Raw genomic sequence first — 22,490 nt, 5'->3', positions numbered from 1 at the left:
TCATAGATTATCATAGAATTTACAGTGCAGAAGGAGGCCATTCGGCCCATCGAGTCTGCACCGGCTCCTGGAAAGAGCACCCCACCCAAGGTCAACACCTCCACCCTATCCCCACAACCCAGTAACCCCACCCAACACCAAGGGCAATTTATGGCCAATCCACCTAACCTGCACATCTTTGGACTGTGGGAGGAAACCGGAGCACCCGGAGGAAACCCACGCACACACTGGGAGGATGTGCAGACTCCGCACAGACAGTGACCCAAGCCGGAATCGAACCTGGGACCCTGGAGCTGTGAAGCAATTGTGCTATCCACAATGCTATCGTGCTGCCCCTAGTGATGATGGATTGTTTTCTTCGAAGAAAGAGCTGGCCAGAGCCTCACACAGGCAGTATACCAACTGGACAGGATTTCACAATTGAATCTGCTACAGAGAGCTGCACAGGACAGTCCATGACACAGCAGTGCTAGTGTTAGCTCTGTACAGCGTTCCAGGGCCCCTGGTTAACAGTCCACAAAGAAACAACTTAACTTGGGAACAAAGTCCTATGAAGATTTCTTGAGGTATGGTTTTGTCAGTTGTGCCAATGCAAATAAGGATGCAAAGCCCATGTGTGTTATCTGCAGAGAAGTACTGGCAAATAAGAGAAGTTTTGGATTTTGAAAGAAAAGTGGTTGACACCCTAAAGTCAGTTAACTTACAGGTAACTCCAAATTAACAGATGGCATTGTTGTACCTAACCTGTGATACTACATTAAAAACACGCCAAAAGTTGATGAGGCTGTCAGCATTCTGGAGTAGCATCTCTCGGGAGTATCCAGTACTGAGTAAAACAAGCATTTTGTTGCTATTGCCCTTCATAGCGACCTACATGTGCGAGGTTGGATTTTCTATTTTCACCAAGATGAAGATGGCACAAAGGAACTGGCTGAAGTCTGCAACTGATCTGCGCATCTCCCTCTCCTCTTGTGAACCTGATTTAAGGGAGATATGAGGACAAGCAGGCTCCCCTTTTTCATGAAAAGCAAGGGAATGTGGCGTGGGTCACGAAGGTTGGCCGGTACAGGTCCCAAAGTTATTTTGTTTCATAATGCTCCTGTGAAGCTACTCATTGGGATGCTATGTTAAAGGTGCTATCAAAATGTAAAGTGTAGAGAAAACAGGCATTTACTTCCAGGTATGAGTGAGACAGTTGTGCTTATCGTGGCTCATTCTATTGACCTTGGGAGGGTGCCCAGAAAGAGCAGGGGCCTGGAGATAGAAGGTAAAAAGTAGGAACATTGGAGAAACAGAGCACATTTTCTGCTGCTGCTCACGCACTTGCTGTTAACCATGATGCCCATCTGTCGCTGACATGTTGGAAATTCTTTGTGGTTTTCTAGGGGTCCGCAGATTTCAGTTTGCGAAATACTGGTCAAAAAAACCTCCAACCCCTGTCTCTGCTGGGGTAAAGGGCTTTTTTAAAATGCAAATAGTATGGTGTTTGTAATGCATCTGCGTTTAATCTTGTTGTGGGTTTTGGTGTTGACTTTCTTAAGACATGCAATAGGTATAAGCTAGTCATAGCATTCCCTTTTAAATACCAGTGTGGAAAAATATGTCTTTATTTTCGTGCAATGTTTCATCTGTAGTGATATGTTCTTAATGCTGGGATGCTGCCTTCTCGCTGTTCCTCCTGGCTTATCAGCTGCCTTTCCTGATTTCCTCCACCTTCAGTGCAGACCAAATTTTAGTTTGAGAGTTGAACATGTTACATTATAATTATCCAGACTAACAATAAACAAATCCAATCCAGACTTATTAACTTGTATTGGTTCCCACCTTTGTTGTATTCAAAGATGTGTTTGGAATTGAACATTGTATTATGCGTTCTCATTCAGTACTTCGGTAGGTGGATAATATTTCCTCCTCCATTAATTTTAGATCAAAAGAGACATAATTTATTGAAAACCGTTTGGACCACTCCAGTGTTTCATCATGGGGGAACTGTTCCGGAGCGAGGAGATGACACTGGCTCAGCTTTTCTTGCAGTCAGAAGCTGCTTACTGTTGTGTCAGTGAGTTGGGAGAGCTTGGAATGGTCCAATTCCGAGATGTAAGTTGATACATATTACTGACTTGCCTAGTTGTACAAAATTAATGTGCAAACAAAATTAATGTGCAAACTGCCTATGTGTTTACATAAAACCGTCCTTCTTTTCCTGCTGATTCATGGATCTGTCCAGTTTTCTGAGGCGTTGGGTAGGTGGGGGCTGGGGGTCGTGGTTTCATAAGTCAAGCATGATTTATTTTTTGGTGGGGAGGAGGCGGGATGGAGAAAAATAGAACGGATGGTCACATACAATTGCTTTTTGATGGCTTAATTTATGCTTATGGGGCAGCACGGTAGCATTGTGGATAGCACAATTGCTTCACAGCTCCAGGGACCCAGGTTCGATTCCGGCTTGGGTCACTGTCTGTGTGGAGTCTGCACATCCTCCCCGTGTGTGCGTGTGTTTCCTCTGGGTGCTTCGGTTTCCTCCCACAGTCCAAAGATGTGCAGGTTAGGTGGATTGGCCATGATAAATTGCCCTTAGTGTCCAAAATTGCCCTTGGTGTTGGGTGGGGTTACTGGGATAGGGTGGAGGTGTTGACCTTGGGTAGGGTGCTCTTTCCAAGAGCCAGTGCAGACTCAATGGGCCAAATGGCCTCCTTCTGCACTGTAAATTCTATGATAATCTATGATGCTTCCAAACTTGCTATTACCGCTGCCCAGGGAGAAAATACAGGGTTACTTGCTTCTACTCTGGGTTGTGAAATGACTGATGAATCCCTCCATGCCAACTCTGTCACATGTGGGTCATTAAAGGTTTGGGTCGGTGGGTCGTTTGGGGGATTGCATGTGCTCTTCGATGCCTTGACTTCATCTCTGCACATTGCCGATGAGGTGTCTCGATGTGTTTGGTGCCTTCCGAATGAGCCTTCCCCATTTTGGTCAGTCGCAAGCCAAGGTTCTCTCATGATTGGCAGGTATGTTTGACGCCTACAGCTGCTTGTTGGGGTGGCGCAGTGGGTTTTCTCCGGGTGCTCTGGTTTCCTCCCACAGTCCAAAGATGTGCAGGTTAGGTGGATTGGCCATGCTAAATTGCTCCTCGGCATCCAAAGGTTAGGTGAGGTTACAGGGATCGGTGGAGGAGTGGGCGTAGGTAAGGTGCTCTTTGAGGGTTAGTTGAGACTTGATGGGCCGAATGGCCTCCTTCTGCATTGTAGGGATTCTATGATTCTAATTCTAGGATGTCTCATGTCGCTACAGTTCCGAGTGAACTTATTACTTCAGGAGCCCAATGTCAGGCACCCAAATGACATGTTTTACCTAGTGACACTGGTTTTGAGTGATCAGCGCCATGATGTTCGACAAGTTGGCTTAGGCCTGCCACTCTTGTCACTGGATTTGGGCAATCTTTTGTAGGCTGATGCTCCTTCTCTAGTGCTTTGAGGTATCTGCTGTAATTCGTCCAAGTCACTGAAGCATATAGGGGCACAAAGACTACTGCTACCCAGTAAACTATGATCTTAGTCTGCATTTTGAGATCCTAGTCCTCAGATACTCTTTTCCTCAGTTGGCACTCATTTATTATTTTTACTGCCACGTGCTCCATCCCTCCATGCACCCTACGTCCCTCTGCAAATGTGAGGCTCTGCCCTCCAAATCAACCCATCAATCAAACAGTCCAGAAAGACACAAAACTTTCTTTCTAGATTGTATGTGTAGACTAAATAAATTGGAACCCAAATCTGTGCTTTTTAGCTAACTAGAGTCCAGTATGACTTTTGTGAGCAACAGTCGTCGGTTTCCCTTCATTATAAAGGATGGCCATTTCTTGCATGCGTAGCCATCTGTTCTGTTTCTAACATGGCTGTTAGGCTCAATTGCAAATTTGCATGACTTTCCACAGTATAGGCAAAGATGAACTATCTGATTTTTGTTGGGGCTGTCCGCTCTTTCTAACTTGTCCTGTGCCCTTGGCTGCCTGTAATCTTTGCTGTTTGAAGGATACAATTGCACAACTTGAAATTACTCCCCAGTTGTTCCCCCTTGAATGCTTTTTTTCCTAGTCTGTGGTTGACATGCCACATATCCTGAGGTTTGCCTTCAGGAAGTCCTGGAACCATAATCTCTGCCTACCTCACAGGCAGTATCCATGTTTAAAACATGAAAATATTATGGCCATAGCAAATTTTCCCATTAATCATGTGTACTACAGGTCCATTCCAACCGAGCAACAATAGAATTCTCATATATCCATTTAGGTATTGAAGCATCACAAAGCGTTTCTCAGCTAAGAAGTTCTGGCTTCAGCAATTGATTGCTTCCAGTTGTCTCGGGCGAAATATCTCAAGAGAAATTTGCAACCACTAACTTCATTTTACCTTTGTATAACTTTCTTTGACAGTATTTAAAAATTCTATTGGTGTATTCACCCTAATGGCTGAATTTGGTCATTGCTGTCTTGGGGATCTATGGGCATTTTATTAAATTAATATACATTGGTTTTGTCCTCCTTTTAGTTATATCAGTAAATGTGCCCGATCCATTTGTGTTTCTACAAGGTGCACATCAATATGACGCAATTTCAAAACGTTGATTTAAATGTGCTTCAAAGCTTTGTTGGTCAGAAAAGCCTGTAACATTTTATTGCATTAATGTTTTATTTTTAAAATATTTTATTCAGGCATTTTCATAAAAAAACAAACCAAAGCAGAAGCAAAATTGGCCAACATTACAAATAACCAACACCCACCCTTGTCCCCTCCTCCCATCCTGCCTTCCCCATTTTAACCCCCCCCCTTTTTCCTGACACCTCAATCCTGAAAGAAGTCAACGAACGGCTCCCACCTTCCGAGCGAACCCATCAACCAACCCCCTTTAATGTTTTATTTAAACATCACTTTCTCCTGCTTTAAATTACATCTGTTAATTTTCTTCCTCGTGTACAGTTAAATCCAGATGTGAATGTATTTCAACGCAAATTTGTAAATGAGGTTCGTCGTTGTGAAGAAATGGATCGTAAACTCCGTGAGTATTGCGCCTTTGTAAAAAGTGCTGGTCACAAAGCTAGACTATTTCAAGTAGAATATTGAGGAAGCTTTTTCTAATTAAAATTCTAACTTCTGGAAACAAGAGTGAGAGGAAAATAAAACGCACTGTCTTTTTTTATCTTAATATAGTAAACATTTTTGTAATCGGTATGCACCTTGAATGGGTGGTGCTGGTTAATCAAAAATGTTGGTAAATGGGGTGTAAAGTGCACAAGGTTCAATTCAGGTTTCCTCAGATTTTGTCTTTTCAATGAGCATTGGCGAAAGAGGCACCCTCCGAATGTGTAAAAAAAAAAAAAGTTAGTCTAAAACACATTTTAGCTACTCTAATTTGGGCGCATGTGAAGTACAGCATCTTTCAACTTTATTTGATTCAGAACTATTGAATCTTCAGTAGATCCTTTTGAGCTGTGATAGTGTCGGTCGTGGGTGAGCCAACATAATCCTTCCATCAAAAAGTTCTGATTCACACCCTTTCAATGCATCAACAAATGTCCCATTTTCTGTTTTTAAATGTCAACGCAACTCTTTTATGCTTCTCACTCTTTGCTTTTCTCTGGTTTATTGGATGCCATAATGGTATGATATGGTTTATAATTAATGATTATGCGCAATGCACATTACAATGGTGGTTACTAAAAAGAAATGCCAACAGCACCTCTACTGATAGCTTGGCTCAGTGACTCGACAGCTCTGGGAAATCTTTGCTTTCCAAACAACTTCTAAATTGCTTTAAGTTGGTAATGTGTATTGAGGAGGTCAGAAGTTCTGGTTAATAGAGTATTCTGGTTGCAACAGTGGCAGATAACAAAATTTACTATGCGTTACATACTATTTAAATTGTTTTGCATTTAAAGAATATTAATTGAAGTGATGGTAGAATTGTACTAAGGAGCAGGAATGAAAAATAAGTAACAGCATTTATCTTGAATAGAAATACTTAACATTTAGCAGCCAGAAATGAGGTTATAAAAGAAGGATTAAGAAAAGTATTTGTTATATGGTGAATAACTCTGTTTCTGGGTTGCAAACAAATCTGACATTGCTTCAAATATTCCCTCCGTATATTGTTTTCAGGTTTTGTTGAAAAGGAAATCCGAAAAGCAAACCTTGCAATTTTGGATACTGGAGAAAATCCTGAGGTTCCTTTTCCTCGTGACATGATTGACTTGGAGGTAAGCAAGTCGGGCATTAGAAATTAATTTTCTCCAAAGGGCAATGATTCTGCGAGTATAGAAGATGATTATCACTGTTTCTCAGGCTCACAACTATTTTAAGTGTACCACAAGCATAAACTTCACTTCAGGATTTGTGACATATGCTCAGTTAACCAATCTTAACTGGAGCATGAGTAGGATTACTGCAAGTTGGTTCCATGCTTGCACGCAAGGAACAATAAACAATGAGCTTTCAAGTGGTAATTAGCATGTGATTTGCTGTCTATGTTCACAACTGGAATGATAATGGAAGATAACCTCTACTTCAGAGTGAATTGTTAACATAGACATTTATGTTCTATGTAGAAAATTAGTCTGGTAATAGTTTTTCTCTCAGTATTTCATTGTGACTCCCTTGGGTACAGCAGGCACAGGTGTGCTTCAATAGGTTAGGAACGGATTCCTTTCTAAATCCTCAAATTTATTCACTGTCTCAGCATCCGCTGAACTCTGGGGTAACGAATTCCACAGATTCACAACCCTTTGGGAGATGTAGTTTCTCCTCCACTCCATTTTAAATTTACTACCTCTTATCCTAAGACTATAACCTCTTGTTCTAGAATGCCCTACAAGAGGAAGCATCCGCTCCATGTCTACTTTATCCATACGTTTTATCATCTTGTATATCTCAATTTGAATTCCCCTCTAAACTCTAGAGAGAATAGGCCTAAACTGTTCAATCTCTCCATGTGGCAAATTTCTTATCTCTAGAATCAACCTAGTGAAGCTCCTCTGAACTGCCTCTAACGCCACTCATCTTTCCTCCAAATAAGGGGGACCAAAATTGTGTACAATACTCCAGGTGCGGACTAGCAAATGCCTTGGATAGTTGCAACAACACTTCCAAACCTATATATTCTATTCCTTTAGCTATAAATAAGAACATTTCAATCGCTTTCTTTATTATCTGCTGTACCTGCATGTGTTTTCTTATATCGCTGTGTGGGAAGTACTGTACTCAGTTTCACGTTAACTGTCTGCCAGACCCTTGTACTACTACTATGTGAGTTTGTAAATTGGGGTTCTAAAGGGATAATAATGTTGTCAATGTTTTTATACTTTGATATAATGGCCAACTTAAAGCAGGAAATGAAAAATTTTATATGATTAAAATCTGATCATTGTTTGCAATTTCTTCATTACAATTGGTGGAAAGGTTAGTCTACATTTATTTGAGAGGGACAATTATGGACTATGATGTTGGGTCCATCATGCATTTTTAAAGAGAACTCCCTTGTTTATGTGGGGATCTTGGACTACTGAATATTTGAGAAGGGATTGGTTGCTTAATCCCCAATTACTATTTAAAGAAAACTCCACTGAGGAACTCAGTTCCTCGCCTATTGCGACTAATATGGACTGCCAGACGTGGCACAGTTCCCGAAGTGATATAAATCACCGCCCTGTTCTCTAAATATATATGAAGAGATGAACAAGGAGTAGGCCATTCAGCCCCTCAACCCTGTAGAACCATTTAAGAAGATCATGGTTGATCTGATAGCCTCCAATCTGCATCCTGCCTACCCCCAATAACCCTTTCACCCCCTTGCTTACCAAAAATCTATCCACCTCTGCCTTAAAAATATTCAAAGACTGCTTCCACCACCTTTTCAGGAAGGGAGTTCCAAAGTCTCAGCACCCTTGGAGGAATAATTTGCCTCATATCTGTTTTAAATGGATGATGCTTTATTTTTAAATAGTGATCCCTCATCCCAATGATATTCCTGATTCTCTCACAAGAGGAAACATCCTTTCCACATCCACTCTGTCAAGCTCCCTCAGGATCTTGTATGTTTTGCTCAAGTCGCCTCTTGCACTTTACTCCAATGGATACAAGGCTAGTCTGGAAAATGTTAGAAGCCATTATTAAAGATTTTATAGCAGGGCACTTGGAAAAATTCAAGGCAATGAGGCAGAGTCAACATGGTTTTGTGAAAGGGAAATCGTGCTTAACCAACTTATTGGGGTTCTTTGAAGAAGTAATATGTGCTGTGGATAAAGGGGAACCAGTGAATGTATGGTACTTTGATTTCCTGAAAGAATTTGATAAGGTGCCACATCAAAGATTATTGGGGAAAATAAATGCCCATAGTGTAGGGGGTAACATATTAGCATGGATTGACGATTGGCTAGCTAATAGGAAACAATTAGCATAAATGGGTCTGATTCTGATTGGCAGGATGTGACGAGTGGCGTGCCACAGGGATCAGTGCTGACACCTCAACCGTTTGTAATTTATATAAATGACGGATGAAGGGACTGAAGATATGGTTGCTAATGACACAAAGATAGGTCGGAAAGTAAATTGTGAAGAGGACGGAAGGCTACAAAGGGACAGGGATTAAGTGAGTGAGCAAAAACCTGGCAAATGGAGTATAATGTAGGCAAATGTCATTGTCCATTTTGGCAGGAAGAATAAAAAAAGTTGATTATGTAAATGTTGAGAGATTGCAGATCTCTGCGATGCAGAGGAGTCTGGGTGTTCTAGTCCATGAATCACAAACGGCTAGTATACAGGCACAGTGAGTAATTAGGAATGCTAAAAAGCCATAAGTCACGGGGGCAGAAGTAGGTCATTTGGCCAATTGAGTCTGCTCCGCTATCCAATGAGATTATGGCTGATCTGATATAATCTTCAACTCCACTTCCTGCCTTATCCCCGTAACCCTGGATTCCCTTACTGATTTAAAAATCTGTCTGTCTCAGCCTTGAACGTACTCAACAACTAAGGGCAGCACGGTAGCATTGTGGATAGCACAATTGCTTCACAGCTCCAGGGTCCCAGGTTCGATTCCGGCTTGGGTCACCTATCTGTGCGGAGTCTGCACATCCTCCCCGTGTGTGCATGGGTTTCCTCCGGGTGCTCCGGTTTCCTCCCACAGTCCAAAGATGTGCAGGTTAGGTGGATTGGCCATGATAAATTGCCCTTAGTGTCCAAAATTGCCCTTGGTGTTGGGTGGGGTTACTGGGTTATGGGGATAGGGTGGAGGTGTGGACCTTGGGTAGGGTGCTCTTTCAAAGAGCCGGTGCAGACTCGATGGGCCGAATGGCCTCCTTCTGCACTGTAAATTCTAGGAAATCTATGAAACCCAACCGCTCCAGCTCTCTACGATGGAAAATTGCATAGATTCACTACCCTCTGAGCAAAGAAATGACTCCTTATCACTGTCTTAAATGGGCGACCCCCCACCACCACCACCAACACACTCACACACACAGGCCATGATTAGTTTGTCGACTTGTTGAAAAAGGCCTTGTGGATGTAGATCGGGAGGGGTCTAAACAGGAATAGAACTTGGGCAGCGTGTTCATTTAGATCGTCTGTGTTCTCCCTGCGAATTGGAGTGAGCCCCACCTCTGCAACTCCCTTCTCAACTTCCTGCACCAGACTTGTCAGGTTCCATTTGTGAATCCATATTCGGTTGTGGGCTATTTGGATCCCCAGGTAGTGAAATTTGGTCTGGGCCTGTTTGAACGGCAGTCCCCCAGCTCTGTCCCTATGTACTACCTTTTTTACATGCCTTTATTATCTTCTGATTTATTCTCCATCCTACAGTATAGCTACTGTTGGGGGCCTATAGACTACTCCTGCTGCTGTCGTCTTCCGCTTGTTATTTCTTACCTCCACCCATATGGATCTACATTTTTCGATCCACAATCATCTCTTGCTATTGTACTTATTACATTTAGTACTAACAAAGCCAGCCCATCACACGTTCCTTCCTGCCTGTCCTTGGGAAAAATCACACCGCCCTGAATATTTAGTTCCAGTTTTGATCTTCTAACTATTTCTCTACTGGCTATAAGATCATACCTATTAATCTCAATTTGTGACGTTAATGTTATCATTTATTGTAACAAGAATTGATCTTAAAAGTAGAGAGGTTGTGCTTCAGTTGTACAGGGCATTGGTAAGACTGCATCTGGAGTATTGTGCTTAGTATTAGTCTTCTTGAGGAAAGATGTAAATGCATTAGAAGCAGTTCAGAGAAGGTTTACTAGACACAAGATCAGGAATGGGCAGGTTGCCTTATGAGAAAAGTTTGGCGTGGTTATGTTGATATACACTAGAGTTTTGAGTAAGATGTGACATGATCTAAACTTTTAAGATCTTGAGGGACGTGGATGTGGACGTGGCGAGGATGTCTCCTATTGTCAGGAAATTTTAGAAGTAGGGGTCATTGTTTAAAAATGTGAGGTGGCTCATTTAAGACAGATGAGAATTCTTTTTCTGAGGGTCTCTTCCTCCAGAGTCTTTGAATACTTTTAAGATGGAGCTAGATAGATTCTTGATTAACAAGTGGATGAATGTTTATTGGGGGTAGGCAGGAATGTGGGGCTGAAGTTACAATCCGATCAGCCATGATCTTATTGAATGGTGGAGCAGGCTTGGGGAGGTTACTCCTGCTTCTAATTCGTTTGTTCATATGTCCAAACTTTCCTGACAGGTAACCCACTCATTCCAGGTTTAGTCTGGCAAACCTTCTCTGAACTGCATCCAACACATTCACATCCTTAAATAAGGTGACTGATACTGAAAGCAGTACTCTGGGTGTGGTCTCACTAGCCTTCTATAACCAAAGTATAATCTCCCTACTTTTGTACTCCATTCCCCTTGCAATAAATTATAACATTATTAGTTTTCCTAATTACTTGCTGTATCGGCATACAAGCCTTTTGTGATTCATTCACTAAGACACCAAGATCCCTCTGCACATTAGAGCTCTGCAGTCTCTCTCTCCATTTGGATAATATGCTTATTTTTTATTCTTCCTGCCAGAATGACCAATTCCACATTATACTCCATTTGCTAGATCGTTGACCACTCACTTAACCTATCCATATCTTATTGTAGCCTCCTTGTGCCCTCTTAACTTACTTACCTACTTATCTTTGTATCATCAGCAAATTGGGAAACCATCCCATCCATCCCTTCATCCAAGTCATTTTATATAAACTGTAAATAGTTGAGGTCCCAGCACTGATCCCTGTGACACACCACTCGTTGCATCTTGCCAACCTGGCTGTTAGCTCGTCAATCTTCTACCCATGCCAATATGTTGCCCCCCCAGAGTTTTTATTTTCTGCAATAACTTTTGATGTGGCACTTTATCAAATACCATCTGGAAGTCCACAGCATGCTACTTCCTTAAAGAACTTCAGTTCATAGAATCGTCGAATTTACAGTGCAGAAGAAGGCCATTCTGCCCATCTAGTCTGTACCGGCTCTTGGAAAGAGCACCCTACTTAAGCTCACACCTCCGCCCAACCCTTTTGGACACTCAGGGCAATTTATCAAGGCCAATCCACCTAACCTTTGGACTGGGAAACCGGAGCACCCGCAGGAAACCCATGCAGCCACAGGGAGAACGTGCAAACACCACACAGGCAGTGACCCAATCCGGGATTCGAACCTGGGACCCTGGAGCTATAACGCGACTGTGCTACCATTGTTGGTTAAGCATGATTCCTCTTTCATAAAACCATGTTGACACTGCCTGTTTGCCTTGAACGTATCCAAGTGCCCTCCTATAACTTCTTCTGACAGATGGTAAGCTAACTGGCCTGTCGTTTTCCTGCTTTCTGTCTCCCTCCATTTTTGAATAATGCAGTTACATTTGCTATCTTCCAATCTAATGGGACCTTCCCGGAATCTAGTGAGTTTGGAAAATTAAAACCAATGCACTCACTAGCCACTTCTTTGAAGACTCAAGGATGAAGTCCATCAGGACCTGGGCACTTGTCAGCTCACAGCTTTACCATTTCTGGTGATTGTAATTTTCCTGAGTTCTTCTCGACCTTGCTGATTTTTATTGCTGCTTTTCAGATGTTATTTGAATCCTCCAGAGTGTAGACTGATGCAAAATACCTACAATTCATCTGCCATCTCCTTGCTTTCCATTATCAATTCTCCAGGCTCACTTTGTATTAGACCAACACCCAACTTTGTTAACTCGTTTCTTTTCAAATGTTTATGAAACTCTTGCTATCTGTTTTTATTTCTGACTAGCTTGCTCTCAGGCTCCAATTGTTCCCACCTTGGCAATCTTTTAGTCATCCTTTGCTGTTCTTTCTATTCCGTCCAATCTTCCAACGTTCCATTCATCTTTTGCAATTATATGCTTTTTTTCCCCAAGTTTGATAATATCTTTAACCTTTTTTTTTAATAAACAATTTTATTGAGGTATTTTTGGCATTGTAAACAGTTAGCGTACAGTAATGTGCAAATATCAACCCAAAGCAGAAACATAGTGCAAAACACCACTCCGCTCTCATAAACAGTACCTGCCTATTTATCCCTCCTATTCTACTCTAATCTACCCCCCCCCCCCCCCCCTGCTGACATTTTATTCCCTGCGAAGAAGTCAATGAATGGTTGCCACCTTCGGGCGAACCCTAATACAGATCCTCTTAAGGCGAACTTAATTTTTTCCAGCCCTAAAAAGCTCGACATGCCGAGAGTCATGATTCGGTCTTTGGGGGCTTTGAGTCCCTCCATGCGAGCAGAATACGTCGCCGGGCTACCAGGGAAGCAAAGGCCAAGACGTCGGCCTCCCTCTCCTGGACCTCCGGGTCTTCCGAGACCCCAAAGATTGCCACCACTGGACTCATCACCACCCTAGTTTTCAGTACCTGGGACATGACGTCCGCAAATCCCTCCCAGTATCTCCTAAGTTTTGGGCATGCCCAGAACATGTGGATGTGATTCGCTGGCCCTCCCGCACACCTAGGCATTTATCCTCCACCCCAAAAAATGTACTCATCCGGGCCACCATCATGTGGGCCCGGTGGACGACCTTGAACTGGATCAGGCTGAGCCTAGCACATGTTGCAATTGAATTTACCCTATTCAGAGCTTCCGCCCATATATTTAAACTTTCTAGTTAACCATGAATGGTGGGTCCATCCCTTTAACTTTTTTCTTGCTAGTTTCAATTATTCTTTTCTGAAATATCCCCTTAAATGTTGGCCACTGCATCTCCTTGACCTATCGTTTAATCTGATTTGCCAATTCTCTTTAGCCAGCTCTGCTTTCATGCCCTCATGATTTGTTTTCCAACTTTAAAAAGGCATAGTGTTGAACCCACACACCTCTCCCTCAAACTTAAAATTCACTCCTATTATGGTCGTTGCTATCCAGAGATGCCTTCCCTATGAGATCATTAATTGCACAATACCAGATGTGGTATGGCCTGCTCTTTGGCTCCAGTGCATGCTGTTCTCAGAAACTATCTCAAAAACATTTTCTAACTCCTCATTTGGCCTATCTTTGCCAATCTGGCTTTTCCAGTCCATATGGAGATGAAAATCTCCCATGATTATCTTTCTGGCAAGCTGCCATTATCTCTTCCTTTATGGTCCACCCTACCATGTGGTTCATGTTAGGGTACACTATTAGATACACGACCCCCACAAGTGACTTTACCATTTCTCATTTCTGCCCAAACCTTTTCCACATCCTGGTTTCCTGAATTTGGATCATCCCTCTCTCTAATACCATCATTAACTGAGACAACCCTCCAGACTTTCCTTGCCTCCTGTCATTCCTAGATACCCTGTACCGTTTAATATTCAGGTACAAATCAATGTCCTCCTGCAGCCGTGTTTCCGTAATGGCTATCAAATCATACTTAATTATTTCTGTGTGCGCTCTCTGTACATCTGTTTTGTTTGAATGCGTCGGGTATTCCGATTCAGAATCTTTAGTTTTATGCTTTAAAATTTTTTTATAACCTCTAGTCTCATCTGTTTTACTGTTGGATTGTGCTCTCTGTCCCTTCTCCTCAGTTTTTCATTTCCTGTAACACCTTTCTCTTTTTGCCTTGTCTCTACTCTTTCTCTTTTTGCCTTGTCTCTACTCTTTGAGTTACCATATCTTCCCAAATTTGATCCCTTGCACCTACTACTTTTAAAACCCTCCCTACTTCCCTAGCTATCTGGCTTGCAGGATCACCAGCCCCAGCGCGGTTCGGGTGTAGACCGCCCCAGAGGTCCAGATCCCACTTTCCCCAGTAATGGCGTTCGTGCTCCATGACCTGGAACCCAATACTCGGCCATCAATGTACATGAAACAGGATGCAATAAGCTGCCTTTTGTTAATGTTTATATTAAGTTATGCAGCATCTGCAGACATAAAACCAGAATTATGTTTCCGGCTGATGACTTGAAGGTAGACTTGAAGCATTGGCTGGAACTATTCCCAAATATGGCAGTGTCAGTTTCAGACTATGTATGTCTCCCGATTTTTAGGCTCTCAATACAAAGAGAATCTGGCAGCATTGCATGTGCCATCACCCTGGTGGGGTGAAGCCTGACCGAGCCAGCAAGGCTGGTTTCAAAGGGTTTGGGGTGTCATCTATAAAGGACCCCCTGATCTACCCTGGAAATAAATCCCCCCCCCCCCTTCAACGCAAGCATCCTGGCCGTGAATCTGCTCGTGCTTTCGGAAGGGGGCTGGGAGATCGGGGTTGGCAGTCTCGCCAGTGCAACTCCCAGATTTTGATGTCTCGGGATTTAATGGCCGTTATAGGATTTGCTACTAAATCACGGCCAATAACTTTGCATTACTCTCCGCAGATGCTGCTTTTCTCTCCACGGATGCTGCCAGACGTGGAGTATTTACAGTGCTTTATTTCAGAATTCCAGTACTTTTGGTTATTATTTAAACCGAAGAGTTACATTTTCAGTCAATGTCTTCGGAAACAGAAAATGTTTGAGACAATTCCGTGAATGCTCTTAAGTCAGCTGATTTTATTCCCATTACTTTCCTGAGGCCTTTCTCCCCCTTCGCTTAATTGATGCTGGAACATGTCCAGCCCACTCCCATCACATTTTGTGATATTCCAATCCTCTTAATTTGGTATGTAAATACATAATTTGGTTACCAAAGGAGCCAAGCTACACTTGTATTCACAATTACTGACAAAACCATTTTCATGAGCACTACATTGTGAGCATAGGACTATGTATAATGTTCTAGATTTTCATTATTTCCATTCAGATTTTATTCGTTTGCGGCTGATGGCTGGAACGAATAATAATAATCTTTATTAGTGTCACAAGTAGGCTTACATTAACACTGCAGTGAAGTTACTGTGAAAATCCCCTAGTCGCCACACTACAGTGCCTGCTCAGGTATACCTGAGAGAATAGAATGTCCAAATTACCTAACAGCACATCTTTCGGGACTTGTGGGAGGAAACCGGAGCATCCGGAGGAAACCCACGCAGACACGGGGAAAACGTACAGACAGTGACCAAAGTCGGGAATCTAACCTGGGTCCCTGGCGCTGTGAAGCAACAGTGCTAACCACTGTGCTGCCCAATTGTCAAAAGTAGTTGCTGATGTAACGTTGGAAACATGACATTCTGCTCGCATCATATTCCCACAAACAGGAATGTGATGATAACAAGATAATCAGTGATATTGATTAGCTACAAAATCATTGAGAACTCCCTAGCTCTTGAAAATTGTGCCATGGGACCTTTTCCAACCACCTGGGGGTGTAGGTGGGCCATTGGTTTAATATTGCATTTGAACATGTGTGTCTTCAACACTAGCAGTACTGCAGTGAAATGTCTGCATAGTTTTTTGTTGTGTTGTGGATTCTTGGTTAGGTCACATTTGGGAGTTTTGTGTACAGTTTTGGTCCTCCTGTTTGAAAGGTGATATGGCAACATTGGAGAAAGTCCAGAAAACATTCCGAGGCATGTCGCCACCATCTGATGATGTCATCAGGAAGGAGCAAGTTGGCTGAAGCTTTGTTTCTATCCTGGCGAACAGAGAACCTGATGGAGCTCTTTACGAATAGGACGTGTTTTCATTTGTTGGGGAGTCCAGAATAAGGTTGATACTAATTGTTGAAATAAAGAATTAAGGAGGAATTCTTTCCACCTAGACTTTTGTGAAATTGGAACTCGCTGCCTAATGAAATGGTTGAAGCAGGCAGCATTTCACTTTTATGAAATGAATAGATGTGAATGGAACAAGAAGGGAAGCGGTAACTAGAGTGGGAGGAGACTCCTGAGAAGTAGAAACATAGGCACAGCCAAATGGAGTCAAATGGTCTCTTTCTATGCTTCAAAATTCTGTTAAGCAAGTTGTACTGGAACCCAAAGGTAAATGGAAAGACCTAATCTACCATGTGCTTGGATCAGAAGTTATCAAATTCAATCCTTCAATTCTAGGAGGTTTGCAACTTGATGGACAGCCATGCCATGTGCATAATTTTGAGCCCTGTATTGTGAATATTTGTCAGTATTTTAGCATTTTAAATTTTGCTCTTTTCTATTGAAAGTCACAACATTTTGCTGTTCTTCATAATCGGGTTGAAAACCAGTAGCCTAACTCTGGCTGAGTTTATTATAACTCTGGAAAAGTACCTATACGTTATCTTTTTTCGTTTAATGTTGGATGCTGCTTGCCACCAGCTTAACACCTTTATACATGTGCAGTAAGCAAACAATGAAATCTCTACTGTCCCTTGCTGGTTTATTCTTCGACAAGAAATAGACAATGCTGTGTAGCTGTTGATGTATATTGCAGAAAGAATAACTGTGAATGCAAGACCGCATTCCCACCTGTTTTGAATTCAAATGATTTTAAGACAGTTAAGTACCCCGGTGCAATTTAAAACCCTTCAGTAAGCTTCTCTTGTACCTGCACTTTAATGAATTCGGCTGGTTTTCAGCAAGATTCAGCAACAAAATCCATCATTGCTTTGTTTTTTATCTTGCAAACAGTTGTGTGCAGTTGAATGATGAGTCCCACCACGAGGGAGCTTTCAAATAGAATACATTTGACCATTAGCTGTGATCGTGTATTAAATAGCAGAAATATTTTTGGGGATACAGATGACCAAAGCAGCAACGGAGCCTGGCTTGGGCAGTTTGTCACTTAACCTCCAATGAATGAGGCCAGCATTATTATCACTTTAAAAATACAGTCCGCAATTGATATCGGGAACTATTATTTCTTATGTACAATGAATTTTAATCGAAGGTCACATCTTTTTTTTTCAGGCAACCTTTGAGAAACTTGAAAACGAACTGAAAGAAATCAATACTAATCAGGAGGCATTAAAACGCAACTTCTTAGAGTTAACTGAGCTGAAATATATTCTACGCAGAACCCAGCAGTTCTTCGATGAGGTCAGATTATTGTAAATTTGTCATTTTAATTCACTCTAACATATTTTATTGAAGAATAGTTTAAGCTCGCAGTGCATGTGCGCATCATTGGCACCCTGTCCATGTTTTCTGGTTTGCCGGCCCCACTTTGATCGCACACCGCAAAAGAACGTAAGAGTTCATACCAACTACATCAGATATTTTCTAAAACTCATTTGTATGGTGATTACGTTGCACTGGTAGCAAAACACATTATTTTAAATTTTGCTTATTTGCTTTTCCACCTGAATATTGATAATCAGGGATGCCTTGAAATCAATTATGTTCTAATGTAATCAGTGTAATGTTTCTGGGAAATTAGATGGGTTAAAAGTCAATGCTGTTTAAAAGCTCTTCAAGTGTTAAATGTCTTTAAATTTGAACAAAATTTTATTCTGATGCTGGATGGACAAGTGTAATATGCTTGGCTTCGTAAGAAATTTTATGTAAATTTGCACTGAAAACTCATGCTACATGAAGAGTAGTTCTTAAAAAAAAAAAATCACACTTGGGATGTTGCAGAAACCCAGATGGTGGTTTTTAATGCTGTTCTCCTGTATTATCTTTTTAAAATTGCAAACTTAAAGTACCCAATTCTTTTTTTCCTTATTAAGGGGCAGTTTAGCACATAGTCAATCTGCCTATGCTGTGCAAACTCCACACTGACAGTGACCCGGGGCCAGGATCGAGGTAGCAGTGCTAACCACTATGCCACCGTGCCACCCTCCCCTGTATTATCTAAAGAGGGGGTGAGATGTGTTCACCTGACTGCTCTTACTGGTCAACCCTTTATGTTGTCCAAGAGCATTCACTCCAACAGTTTGTAAATAATTAAAATGTTTTGCTGTCGACTTACTTGAGGAACAAGCTACAAACAGAGCTTATTTCTGGAGGAGAAATTTGCTGCTGGGTGAGGCCTGAAATGTTAAATAAGGAGGATTGTTTATAGTCGGAATTATTTAAATTAGTGGCATTATTGCTTGTAAATAGTATAGCTCTAAACCGTAGTGCTTTAATCTCCCAATTCATGATGAACTGCCCTGTAAACAAATCTAATAAGGGGGCTGGTTTAGCTCAGTTCAATGGACAGCTGGTTCATGATGCAGAGTGAGACCAGCAGCGCGGGTTCGATTCCTGCACAGGCTGTTATTCTCAACCTTACCCCTCGCCTGAGGTGTGGTGTCACAACCCCCCCCCCCCCCCCAAAAGTGGAAAAGCAACCTATGGTCATCTGGGACTATGGTGACTACTTTAAACAAATCTGAGGTGATGTACTAAGCTAGAGATAACGTCTCTCAGTTCTGTTCCTCCCATTGATTGGCTTGAATGTTGTGTTGCGGATCTGAAAATAGATATTTTGGTGACTGAAAATTGGGGAATCGCATCTCCTTTTGATCACTGGGAAATGTACGTTTCAGCTGCATCAAACATTCAAGTTTTGCAACTTGTAGTATTCCAAAATACGTGTTCATAAACTGATTTGTTGAACCCATTAGATAACCATTGAAGCAGCTGATTTTCAGTATTTAAAAAAAGTGACTAAAGATGGGTGGGCAAAATTTCCTGTTATTGACATGGATGTGTTGGGTCTTGCATCCCATTTGTACAGGAAAATAAGATAGGTAAAATCATTAGTCTGGAAAGGGGAATGTTAAATTAATCTAGTGGAAATTGTCACACCCCTTTTAACCTGCGATCTGATTTCCATGATTTTCTTTTCTCTTTGCAACCAAGTTATTCATTGAATCCAGGTGAAGATGGAAATAATTGAAAAACAGATATTATGATTTAGGTAGAGTGTTTAGTCTTTTTAGAATTCAAGAACCAGGGTATTTACTGAAGGTTTGCCATATAAATCTAAGGAAGTTTGCTTCACAGAAATCGAAGAACATGAACAATTGCACTCCATCTTCAGTAGTTACTTGTACTAAGATATCAAAAGTTACTTATACTTTATACTGAACTTCTTAATCCCACTTCTACACCAATTTGACTTACACACTAAGTAAGATCGGGTCAGTTACTTACAAAAATTGGAGGATTAACCACTTGGACTGAAAAAGTTTCAAGGACTTGTATATCAGCTGAGATTTATTAGGTCTTCTGTTTAGTTCCAGCAAAGTTATTCCTTAAAATGTCCTCCAACCCTCATAGTTGTAAACTTCTATTCAACACAGGCGCCATAACGCCATTTATGTATAGCCACCGTTGGTCAGAACTCCCCTGGTTGTAATAAATTTTAAACTCTGGAATCTTCAGCTCAGCTGAAATTCAACTCATTAGAGTCCTTTGGTTAACAAGAGTTTTCACTTTTCTAGCCAACACAGAATTTCAACTGAATTCTATTGATAGATGTTTCTTGTTGCCAGTTGCTAAACTTGGCTTGAACAGAGCATCTCACAATCTACTCCCCTGTTTTTTTCTATTGTTTATCTCTCCAGCAACTTGGTCACATCGTTTACTTTTCTTTTGGCAGAAATCATCTCCGAGACTTAATTCTTAATGGGGCAATTACCATAATATAAAATCTACTCTCACCCCCCCCCCCCCCTCTCCCTCTCTCTCAAAGAAAAGCAAATGACCCACACATCTTGGAGAATACTAAAGGTGCTGGAAATCTGAAATTAAAAAGCGATAAAGCTGATAGTGTGAGAATTTCCAGCATTTTCTGTGCGGATAGAAATGCTTTTGCTGATTGCAATATTCTTAATTCTAATTAAAATACACTGAACGTTAAATTACAAATCTTGGGCACGTAAATAACATTGCACCCAATTCGCATGATGCAGCAGACAGCTTGCGGGTGTTTAACGTCAGAAATTTGGAGAAGGTGCAGAGGGACCTAGATGTACATAAGATTTATAAATAGTCCAAGGTGAAGTTAAAAGCTAACCTACACTTGTTCTCCCACTCAGCTTTGGTATTATGGCCTTTGCCATGGGCATTGCTTTTGATCCTTGTCATTTTTATTTCTTATGATGGAATTAATGAGAAGGTTGACATGCACATTTGAAGAGTTTAATATTCTTTTGTCACAGCGAGTCTGCCTAATACTAATGTAAATACTGACATGCACAGTGACTTGCAGCTGCTGACTTGAAAATGGTTAATATCATGTGAGCCAATATTGTTTTTAATTGGAAAATCTAAAACGACAATTTTAAACCATGAAATTGCCCGAGAAAAGCAGGTATTTTTCCTCCTATGCTTGGGCTGTCAGTTTAATTGCTACTTTAGTGATGACTTCATGTACAGCAATTGGGAACCTTTTGAACTGCAGTTTTAAAAAATTATTTTATGGACATGAATGTCACCGGCTAGGCCAGTGTTTATTGCCCGTCCCTAATTGCTCTTGATGGTGATCTGGTAAGGCCAGGTAAAGATGTCAAATTTCCTTCCCCAAAGGACATTAGTGAACCAGATAGGTTTTTCCAACAATTGACAAATGTTTCATGGTCATCGTTAGACTTTTTATTGCATTCAAATTTCACCATCTGCCGTGGTGGGATTTGAACCGGGTTTCTAGAACATTGCCCTGGGTCTCCGGGTTACTTGTGCAGTGACAATACAATTAGGCCACTGCCTCCCCTATTTATTTCCCAATTTATACTTAATGATGAATTTGAGGACGCCATCTGCTATTTGAGAGCAGAATGGTTGCTAAGAAGTTAATTTTCATTATGCAGCAATCCTATCTAACATGCCTGACTGCGAACAAGCCAGGACAGCTTAGGCTAGGGTTGGTTCGCAACTGTCACATAGTAATAGCTGTCAGCCATTTGAGTTGAGGGTATTACCATTATAGTCTTCCCCTGTCCAAGCAGCGATCGACTCTGGTATTCTCCAAGTCACTGGACTTTTTCTCATGATTTGTATAAATAGATCAGCCGTCCAAAAGCACTTGATTTTAATCCTATCGACTCTTGCACTAGGTAAAACCTTGAATTGATTTTCATCCTTAATAGTTTAACCATCGCAGCATTTATAAAGATTATAAAGCACAAATAAAGATTATTATTCCTTGTTCGTATATCCCTATTAAAAAGACCCACATGATTTGATGTGACATTTGAATTGGTCATGCCAGTTTCAAATCTCAAAATTCTTGCAATGAATATTTGTCCTTCAGATTATTCTAGTATGACAGTCCATTAAGTACTCTCCATCTACCTAAAACTGAGGCAATAATGAGCTGCCAAAGAGACATGAGGAAAAATGCCTGTTGAACATGTGTCGCTGATCTGTGGGCACCATGCAAATCTAATTTATTCACTTCAACTATGTGTTTAATTTGTGTTCTCAATCCTTCCTTCAGAAAAGCAGTAGTATTGTATGCACTTGTAGCAAACGATAAAGCCATTTTAGCTTGCAGCTGAAGGATCAAGAATGTTAATCATATTTGTCCTTTTCCCAGTCTTCTGTTTTTTAAATATAGGCAGAGCAGTAACAACGGGAGAGCTAAGTTTTGAATCTTTCAGCGTAAACAACCTTAAAGTGCAGGAATCTAAGGAAGACTGGAAAAGTAACAGTTAATGGCATGCAGATCCCATCCCCCTCCCTTCCACCACCTCTGATTTCTTGTGAATCTTTATTTTGTTTTCTTGTTCGCTTATTATTTTGAGTAAATGGTTGCAAATCTGATTTATTTTTCTCCTGGACTATCTTTCAAAAGTTCAGGAGTGATTTTTTTTTTTCTTATCGTTTGATCTCTAGTCAAGAGCCACATGTTTAATATCTTGTATCTGTTTTGCAAATTGAAGCCTATTTTCTCTTGTATTCTTTAGCCATTTGTATTTAAAATTCTCAGTGGAATACACTTGGTTAATTCCATACACTTTGTTCTAAGTGTTTCAGAGCTTGTGGCTTCAAATTGGAGATCAATCTTTACTTGAGATGGGGCTTTAATGTACTCTCTGCAAAACCTTTCTTCTTGCACAGTAAATCATTCTATAAAGTGCCTTTAAATTGTCTGTTCATAGGAGCTGAGCCCTTTTACTAGCCTACGAAAATATCTTGGGAATTGT

General features: G+C 41.2%; 1 protein-coding gene across 4 annotated transcripts in view; it reads left to right on the top strand.

Moving 5' to 3' along the window:
- Positions 1–22,490, top strand: part of LOC140398530 (V-type proton ATPase 116 kDa subunit a 1) — a 93,026-nt gene that overhangs the window by 3,753 nt on the left and 66,783 nt on the right. For all 4 annotated transcript variants that reach the window (XM_072487307.1, XM_072487306.1, XM_072487304.1 and 1 more), the window contains exons 2-5: positions 1,927–2,097; positions 4,980–5,058; positions 6,159–6,256; positions 17,320–17,448. In XM_072487307.1, the coding sequence (XP_072343408.1) occupies positions 1,981–2,097; positions 4,980–5,058; positions 6,159–6,256; positions 17,320–17,448 (423 nt within the window). In that variant the 5' untranslated portion in view covers positions 1,927–1,980. The remainder of the gene's footprint in view (positions 1–1,926; positions 2,098–4,979; positions 5,059–6,158; positions 6,257–17,319; positions 17,449–22,490) is intronic.

Source organism: Scyliorhinus torazame, chromosome 21, assembly GCF_047496885.1.
Source record: "Scyliorhinus torazame isolate Kashiwa2021f chromosome 21, sScyTor2.1, whole genome shotgun sequence".
Taxonomy (NCBI): domain Eukaryota; kingdom Metazoa; phylum Chordata; class Chondrichthyes; order Carcharhiniformes; family Scyliorhinidae; genus Scyliorhinus; species Scyliorhinus torazame.
Note: the sequence above shows the minus strand (reverse complement) of the source record. Positions and strands in the feature narration are given on the sequence as shown.